Below are 8687 nucleotides of genomic sequence, written 5' to 3' on the forward strand. Positions count from 1 at the left end.
ACTCGTGAAGACAATCCGAAAACCCAACTCAGAGCAGGAGGCAAGGTTTGTCAAAGAGCAGGAGGCAGCCCGGAAAGATGTCGAGCGGGTGTTTGGCATCCTCCAAGCTCGTTGGGCTATCGTCAGACACCCTGCTAGAGCCTGAGATGTGCAAACTCTGTGGTAGGTGATGACCGCTTGTGTAATCATGCATAACATGATTGTTGAGGTAGAGCGGGATGATTCACTCTTTGATAATGAGTGGGATGGCCAGGGAGAGTTGGTCACTCCTCAACGTGGTCCGGCATCATTCCAGGACATTCTTCATGCGCACCATGAAATTCGAGATCTAGCTGTACACAACCAGCTGCAGGCTGATTTGGTCGAGCACATGTGGCAGCATGTAGGCAACAATGCTGCAAACAACAATGATGAAGGAAATCTCGAAGCCTATAGCATTTGTATCGTTTTTTACATTTTATTTGAATAATACTTTATCATTGATTACGTGTATAATGTACTGTGTAATAAATTTTGAGCATTTGAACTATTTTATATATTTTCTATAATTTATTTGGCGTTTTATAGTTAATTTACAAGCACAAAGCTACCATACGACGCCGCGACCCAAATCTGCCGCGTTGGGCGCAGCGCGCGACCCAAACGGACGCGCAGACGCGAGATCCATCCGCGCGTCCGCTCGGCCACCCAAATGGCCCAAAATGAACAGCCCAGCGCGTCCGTTTGGATCGCAGTGTTGGAGATGCCATAAACAGCTGTAGGAACAACCAATTGAGGAAAAGAACTATAAAAAAAATGAGGAAGCGGTCAAGAGAAAAATTCCACCCAGTTCCAGAGACAACGTCCATAGGCCCGTGAAATTTTGCACAACGGGTTGGTTGGACCGGATGCAAGCAACCTGTCAAGCCTTAGTGTAAATAAATAGCTTTTTTCTTGAAGAAAAAAATAATAATACACCAATATTCGAAATCGTTAGAAAAAAACTGGTTTTCGTGAAAGAAAGACAACTCGCTCCCCACGTGACAATTGACGCGCTGATGAGGCAAAAAATTGTTGGGAAGTGGTATCTCTGTTCGCCACGGGAAGCAAGATGATAACGAGGGAGGAGAGAGAAGAGAGGGGCTAGTTTATGTTAGTTTTTTTTTCAAAATTAAATATCTTGAGAACGGTAAGTTTAAATTATGACCCGTTTTTAGTTTTGAGATCCCCGCGTCGAAATCTTTAGAAGTAGATCCTATGTTGATAGGTTTTGGGATACTTTTTTTCCGTACTTCCAACACTAATATGGTTGTACTCGTGGTGTGTATCTAACTGTACTCGTATTTCTGTTTTCAGTGTATCTGATGCAGTTTTTTCACTTTACTCAGTCTGTACTTGTAGTCTTGCACGTGTGCGCTACTTTACATGTGCTTATGTACTTGTACTTGGTTGTGTGTGCAACTGTACTTCTGTATCAGTATTACCCGTATGCGAGTATACTTTTGTACTTCTGTACCTATATTTTTTCATGTGCGTGATTGTACTTCTGTACCTGTCTTTGCTTATGTGCATGACATCTATGCTTGCTCGTTGGGGCGACTGCACATGATTGTACTTCTATATCTATACTAAATGTATGCGGTTGTACGCGTGTAGTCATACGTGTACAGCCAGACATACGCGCTGTACGCGTGTAGACGTATAAGTATTAGAGTTGCTCTTGTTCGTACTCGCACGGACGGGCATATTACACCAGGCTGATACGTGTCAACCATATATAGTTGCGCGGGACAAAATTTCGGTTCGCGAACCGCGCGACTAAAGAAATTGCGGGAAGAATTCCCGCCATCATACAGCCGGCCCTCGTTTCCTTTCCCCAGCTAAATTGAACTCCTCCATGGCTCCCAAGCGCCGCCGCGCGGACCAGCACGCGCCGCCGCCAGCTCCACCTCCGCCCCTTCGGACTGAACTGTCTCAGCGCCGACCGGTGGTCGTCTTCGCACACGGAGCCGGGGCCCCCTCCTCGTCCGATTGGATGACCCAGTGAGCCCTCTTTCTCTGTGTGATCTGCACGCGCTTGATGGATCTGTAGCCAGTATTCTCCTCTTTGGTAAAATGTTTCTTATTTGCGCTCTACCTCCATTAAAAAAATCCGAGTTGGGGATTTCAATTGATATAAATCTGTGCCTGTTATCTGAATGGTGACGTTCGGCTGGCAATTGATTCTTCTAGCTGGAAGGAGATGGTGAAAGATGCTCTGGATGCCGTCGAAGTTGTGACATTTGACTATCCATGTGAGTTAATTTGCTGAAGTCTACCACCACTCATTTCCTTCTTATCTGAAGGTCCAGTGCTCACCTAATCGTTGATCAACAATAATGTGGCTGCAGATATGTCTGGTGGTAAGCGGAGGCCTCCCCCAAAGGCGGACAAGCTTGTTGATCATCATCTCGGTGTGGTGAAGAATGCTGTAGCAGAGCATCCGGGACACCCGCTTATTCTGATGGGAAAGTCCATGGGTTCGAGGTGACACTACGTGTTAACTTGGTTCTTGTGCATCTATTTGGTTTGTTTCGTGATCTGAGTACTTTTTTATCATGATGCGTTAACATTCTTAGGGTCAGCTGCATGGTGGCTAGCTCTGATGATATCAATGTTTCTGCTGTCATATGCTTGGGCTATCCATTGAAGGTATCCCACTCTACAGTGTATGCTTGGTATTTGAGTTTCTTCCTGGCCTGTCTCCTTTATGCGCCTGTTTTCTTCAAGACATAATAATATAATATGATATAATACACACAGAAAATGGATTAGATATAATAATTGTTACGGAACTCAATTAGGTATGCCCATAATGGTCCTTGTTGATTGTTGTGATATTAAGATCAACATGCTTTTGTTTCTCAGTCTGTCATAACTATGCAGGGATATGACAGACTAATTGAATTGATCCCTTTTTTTTTTTGCATCTTTGCTTTCTTCAACATAGGGAGCGAAGGGGGCACTGAGGGATGAGATATTGTTAAAGCTGACGACTCCAACAATGTTTGTGCAGGTACTGAAAAAAATGATTTCGTTGTTCGTTTCTGAACATCTGTAGTGAAACAATCTAGGGGTTTTTGCAACACAGATTTTATACTGTAGAAACTTTAAAAAGTTCAATTCTGATAAGAATATGAAGAAAATTCCGGGGTCCCAAACAGCATCCTAGATACTCTGATCCATATGAAGTGTCGCTGATTTAGTACGAATAGTATTTAATATGGATTGGAGGGAGTAGTATTTAAAACATGACTTGGAGTGCATGTGTTCACAGGGCAATAAAGATGGCTTATGCCCCTTGGACAAGCTTGAGTTCACTCGCAAAAAGATGACCTGCCAGAATGAACTGCATGTTGTTGATGGTGGTGACCACTCTTTCAAGATCAGCCAAAAACACCAAAATACTGCTGGAGTAAATCAACATGATGTTGAAGTAGAAGCTGTTAAAGCAATTGCACAGTTCATCCGGAACTCCATAGTATAACACTTAAGTTAGCTGTTTCGTTACATTTTTATTATAACATCTAATGGTTGCTAGCTTAATGTCCTGGGCTTTTGCATGACCTAATGTGTTCATGTACCTGGTAACAGGTTACATGTAAAGTAAAAAATAAATTTTTCCCTGTTTAATATGCCTGTTATTATTTTTGTCTTTTACGAACACCTATTTGCCTTGTCACCATTTTTTTGGTGATTGAGATAGACCACTTAGAATTTTCAGACATAAACTTACTCTTGGCTGCTGGCCTATGGTTTGCACCAAGAGGGAAAATGTTAGGTTACTTAAGACCTGTGGTGCTATTCGTTTAGCATGTGTAACCATTGGACAGTGTAGCCACCTCATTAACAAATAATTTATCTTTCCAATATTGGACTAGAAACATATTCGAGCATTATTTCTTCTCACATTATACGGGTACAAGGGACACTTCTTCGGGGAAGAAAACAAAATGTAACTGCCGCAGAAAAATAAGTAGTTTGGATTCCGGATTATGGCTTTTGTCCTTTTGTGTCCTCTTGACTAGCTGAAACTTTTATTACATCTGCTCGCTCAATATCAGGATTCGTTTTGGGTGCTTCCTTGCATTTGCTGTAAATGCAGTACACAATCAACTGAATGATACCCATTAAACAGCCGATGGCGCTTGGTGCCTTCATAAGAAAACAAGTATGTCAGTATAATATATATATATTATTATGTGCTAAATTTGTTCTGTACTAACCGTGAGAAAAGGATCCCTTCCTAGTATCCCATATAACATCCAAAGTAAACTTGTCAAGAAGGTAAACAATGACAAGTAGAATGGCATGAACTCCACACTTTTTGTCTTGATAACTTGTTTCTGCAAGGTTGGAAAAAGATTTAAGTTTGTCGCCATGTGAAGATGTCTTTGTCTAATTGAATGGTTTTTTCATCCTTTCTTTCAAATATGAAAATTATTGCATTGAATCATTATCAAATACTGTGGAACATATGATAGTTTTACTACCATCACTTGGGTTTGTTTTACTGAATCATTTTGTTAGACATAGACCATTGTTGAGTTATTAGGATGGAACCTATTCTTCTTTTCATCTGTGATTCATAATCCTGGAGCGACAATAAGTAACAACAATACTCACCACAGCTACCAACGGAGAGCCATACATTAATACGGAAGCCACCAGATTAATGCTACCGACAAATGCTTTACGCATTTGGTGGGTGTGCATTGCGAAGCTTGACAAAAGTACAGCCGAACCAACGATTATTAGAATCGGAGATACTATCATCATGATAAGCTTCTGCAAAACGTTATGAGATACAGGGCTTGGATTAGTAACAGATAATAATTCTTATTACAACTTATATACATGTAAACATCAAATTATTCACCATTTTATCTATAACTACCTAGGTCTATCTATGAAAAAACATCATTCTTTTATGTTGCATCAGAAGGCTGGTGTTTGTTCTGTCTTACATGATTCATGAAGAGTAAGTTACATTTTATGAATAGAATATGTCAACTCTTCTTGTCCTTAACCATTCTTACATGGATAAATTTGTGTTCTGAGATTCTCTACTGACTAGCAACGTTGCTTGATTTCCGAAAACAATAACTGTTTTGCTCCTGATTATATTTACATTGATGCATTTGGTGCCTAACGAGCGAAACCATCACTATATTACTTAAACTGGCTAATTAAATATGTATGCAAGTACACAATGTCATGTGTAACCAATACTGTGTTACCGCCCTAGGCCTGAGCACATGCTTATATTTGTCATAGTGTTTATACATATAAGATGCCAGCGGGCAGCCAATTATTATGTAGTCTGGAAGTTACTAACATCCTAAAGGAACAACTCATTGATCTTCAGAAATAACTTACCTTTTTTCCTCGAGGTGCAAACCATGTGTATATAATAATAAATGTGCTTGAAAAGAGCACTCCTATTGAGCTGATGCCGGAGAGAGTCCAGTTCTCCCACCCAGAGCTCACTACCGGAAGGCCATACCAAGTATAGGTGAGGTTACTAAACAAAGTTAAGATATACGGTATGCATGAGAATTCTTCTACACTGCCCTTCCTTATCACTCTTTTGAATGTCAATCTGGGAAACAAAGTAAAGTAGAAAGGGTTAAGCAGTGAATCATATACTCTAAGCTGATCATAGGAGCTTATGATGTAGTCATATACATTGGTACTGCATAGAGAAGAAAGCAAACCACGCTTGCTGCAAGAAAAGAACATGATGACGTTAAAAGAGGAAGCAGATTAAGTGAAGTAGGCAGTGAATCGAAAATTACCTACAATCCCCGTTGTTACATGTAGATCAAACATTGTTTTGGGCTGAAGGTTGTCTTGCTGCAGAAAATGGACTTGCCCAGGTTGTAGTTACAACGACGAGCAGGCTATTTATAATGCACGATGGTTGTTTCAAGTGGGGAAATAGAAGATATTGCTCAAACCACTAGTGTGGAATATAAGGAGGCCCACTTTGCTCTCTTGCTCATATGTAACATGGCACAGTTTTCTGCAAGACTGTAAACGTCAAATTAGGATGACAAGGTCTTTCATGATGTTTCCAAGCATCGATTTCATTAATTCTTATCTACAAGAATCTCAAAAGCTCTCACGTTTGATTCTGGTCCATCCATCCGTGTTGTTGGTAACCTGGTATGTTGTAGCACCTATTCTCCCTATAAGATAGCGAGATATGGTGTCCAACTGTTGGATTTGCTTGACTGTGAAGGTATTGAGTAGCATGAAAGTGTCTTATTTGTTTATTTTAGAGGAGAAAGTGTCTTATTAGATTTAAATGTTGCTACACATGAAACGAAGATGGTGAAAATTACATAACGACGTCCATTGTTCATGTTTTCTACATTTAATGTAAAGAAGCAGACATACATCTGATGCATTATGCATCATTATCTGAGCATAGAACATGTCTGTTATTGCAATATAGACTGATGCTATTGCTTACCATTTGTAACGAAGAACTGCATTTTTCTTGTAAAGATTGTTATTTATTAGATATTTGTCGATAAAGGGAATATATTAATATCAATAGATACAAATTACACCAAGCCTCTGCAACAACGTAGTACCCTAATGATAGTACGGATGCACACACCAAAAAAGAAAAAAGGAAACTAAGAAAAGAAGTCCTGCTAGGGTACTTCAGTCCTAGCAACAACAGTACAACCACTACCAAGACAACACCTGAAATCTCTCCACCAGCGACGCCTCCAAGAAGGGAACAATGCACAAGTGCCGTTGTCTTCCGATCAAAAGATCTTAGGTTTTTCACCCGGAAGATAGTCCCCGCTCTCAAAATAATGCCTTCAACAAGACCATTGTCAGGCATAACAAATTAAGGTCAGACCTTGAATTTTCATCCTGAAAGGTAGGACTCTGAACTTCACCTGCGCTGGTGCCCCCACTTGCATGCTGCTGTTACGAGACCGAGAATACCAAGAAAATCCCTCAACAACACCACGACTCGATCCTCCGGTACTAGTCCTCCAATCCGGCCTTCAAGAAATTCTCCATCTCTGATACACCATGGACCAGAATGTCATCTGCTGGCAACATAGAACAGAGCTTCGCGTCGCTCCCTCCAGAACCAAACGGTGGGAATAAAAGCATGAGTGCGCACGATCGAATACCTCGGAAACCAGCAAACTCCACGCACGAGCACTGTTACATTTGCCAGCGGAGCCTTCCGGAACTTAACATCTAGCCAAATCCAGACGGACATGCATAAGGAAGATCTTCATCTTGGCGCGAGAGAGATCCGAGGACCACCACCTTTATTCATGTCGATCGAGCAGCCCCCACGCGACCCGCCGGAAACCTGCAAGCCGCCGCTCCAAACCCTACCAGCGACCCAGAGGCAAGGCCAGCAGGGAAAGGAGACGATATTGCAGGGTCGATCCTCCACCGGAACTGGCCCAACGCGCAACGAAGATCGAGATGGGGTTTGGGGGCAACCTGGGAGACATCCAGATCGAGATCTAGGATAACCACTACCGCCACCCGCCGGCCCAACATCTTTACTCCATCTATGACGCCGCCGGGAAGAGATCTCCGCCTCCACCCTGACCAGGGGCGCCGCCCTAGACGTTGCACGGCGATGACCCGACGAGACCCGCCCTAGCGGCCATGGCGAGGATCCTCGATGACCTCCACCCCCAACCACCTTCGGCCCTAGGGTCCGCCGCCACCGCGTCGAGGGCCGGTGGCAGCGGCGGCGAGAGGAGGGCTCGGTGGGGGAGTTGGCGGTGGCGGGGCGAGATCGGCCCCGGAGTCGCTCGCAGAGCGACCCGCGGGGGGTACGGGGGGTACCAACAATTGTCAAGTATATACTGTTGCTGTAAATTGTCAAGCCTTATACACTAGCCAACGCAACCAAAAGTATTAATTGGTCGAAAGGACTAGGTAGTGTAATCCACTTATAAAGGTGACAACACCCCCTCTCACGTGTGACGGTCAACACGTGAACAAAAGAACAAACACGCATGACTAAAGAGATACCCTGGGCTTTGAGACCATGTCAAACTTCATGCAGTAGCTAACCTAACCAAAGGTCCGAACTGATCGAAAGAGCTAGTGCAATCCAATTATACACTTCACAACATCAATAACCTCTTAACTAATTTGACAATCTTGAATAAATGTTATTATGATAACCTATTGATTAACATTTTCTTTTTGTTATTTATGTGTGTGATTGTTTGTACACGAGCATTCTGCAGTGAAAGTTTTCGTGCTGCCCGTATAGAACTGGGCTGTGTTGGTTCCCATGATCGTAAGCTGTCTGTTATTTCTCACATCGTATTGCGACCAGTTGTTATTGTCACTAATGATAGAATATGCTGTAGAATACCAGTAATCCTGAATATGTGCTAAAGTTTCCATGCTACGTATAAAACCTTCGACGCTAAGCATCTGATTCCAACAAAAGACGAGTGTCATGCAGATAAGAACTCGTAGAGGGCGAGCATCAGTTTCATGTGAACTGGTGTCTGTTTCTTTTTCTTTTTTGCAGGAAGGATGGATGTTTCCTAGCTTCTTGTTTTTCATTTTATTCTTTTTTCAAGAACATGCAAGAGCATTGCATTTATTTTCATCAAAATGGGAGGAAAGTATTTACTGGAGTCCGATTACCGACC

General features: G+C 42.4%; 2 protein-coding genes across 2 annotated transcripts; one reads left to right on the forward strand and one right to left on the reverse strand.

Moving 5' to 3' along the window:
* The first annotated feature begins 1876 nt into the window (after positions 1–1876).
* On the forward strand, positions 1877–3566 carry LOC124705853 (KAT8 regulatory NSL complex subunit 3-like). The gene is made up of 6 exons (XM_047237548.1): positions 1877–2022; positions 2212–2273; positions 2370–2505; positions 2598–2670; positions 2969–3034; positions 3296–3566. The coding sequence occupies exons 1-6, from the start codon at positions 1877–1879 to the stop codon at positions 3503–3505; spliced, it is 693 nt and encodes a 230-aa protein (XP_047093504.1). The 3' UTR covers positions 3506–3566.
* Positions 3567–3890: 324 nt separating this feature from the next.
* LOC124646506 (bidirectional sugar transporter SWEET3a-like) lies at positions 3891–5913 on the reverse strand. The gene is made up of 6 exons (XM_047186610.1): positions 5817–5913; positions 5707–5743; positions 5398–5620; positions 4645–4806; positions 4245–4364; positions 3891–4173 (listed from the first exon to the last, which is right to left on the reverse strand). Exons 1-6 carry the CDS (start codon positions 5848–5850, stop codon positions 4012–4014), a joined length of 738 nt encoding a protein of 245 aa, XP_047042566.1. The 5' UTR covers positions 5851–5913; the 3' UTR covers positions 3891–4011.
* Between the last annotated feature and the right edge of the window lie 2774 nt (positions 5914–8687).

This window comes from Lolium rigidum, chromosome 4 (genome assembly GCF_022539505.1).
Source record: "Lolium rigidum isolate FL_2022 chromosome 4, APGP_CSIRO_Lrig_0.1, whole genome shotgun sequence".
Lineage (NCBI taxonomy): Eukaryota > Viridiplantae > Streptophyta > Magnoliopsida > Poales > Poaceae > Lolium > Lolium rigidum.

Excerpts from the sequence above, each read along its gene's own strand:
- LOC124646506 (XM_047186610.1), bottom strand. The coding sequence starts at position 5,850 with ATGTTTGATCTACATGTAACAACGGGGATTGTAG. Across the intron at positions 5,744-5,816 it reads TGTAACAACGGGGATTGTAG|CAAGCGTGGTTTGCTTTCTT; the intron begins GTAATTTTCGAT and ends CTTTTCTTGCAG. Across the intron at positions 4,365-4,644 it reads GCTCTCCGTTGGTAGCTGTG|AAACAAGTTATCAAGACAAA; the intron begins GTGAGTATTGTT and ends CCAACCTTGCAG.
- LOC124705853 (XM_047237548.1), top strand. The coding sequence starts at position 1,877 with ATGGCTCCCAAGCGCCGCCGCGCGGACCAGCACGCGCCGCCGCCAGCT. Across the intron at positions 2,274-2,369 it reads TGTGACATTTGACTATCCAT|ATATGTCTGGTGGTAAGCGG; the intron begins GTGAGTTAATTT and ends ATGTGGCTGCAG. Across the intron at positions 3,035-3,295 it reads CTCCAACAATGTTTGTGCAG|GGCAATAAAGATGGCTTATG; the intron begins GTACTGAAAAAA and ends ATGTGTTCACAG.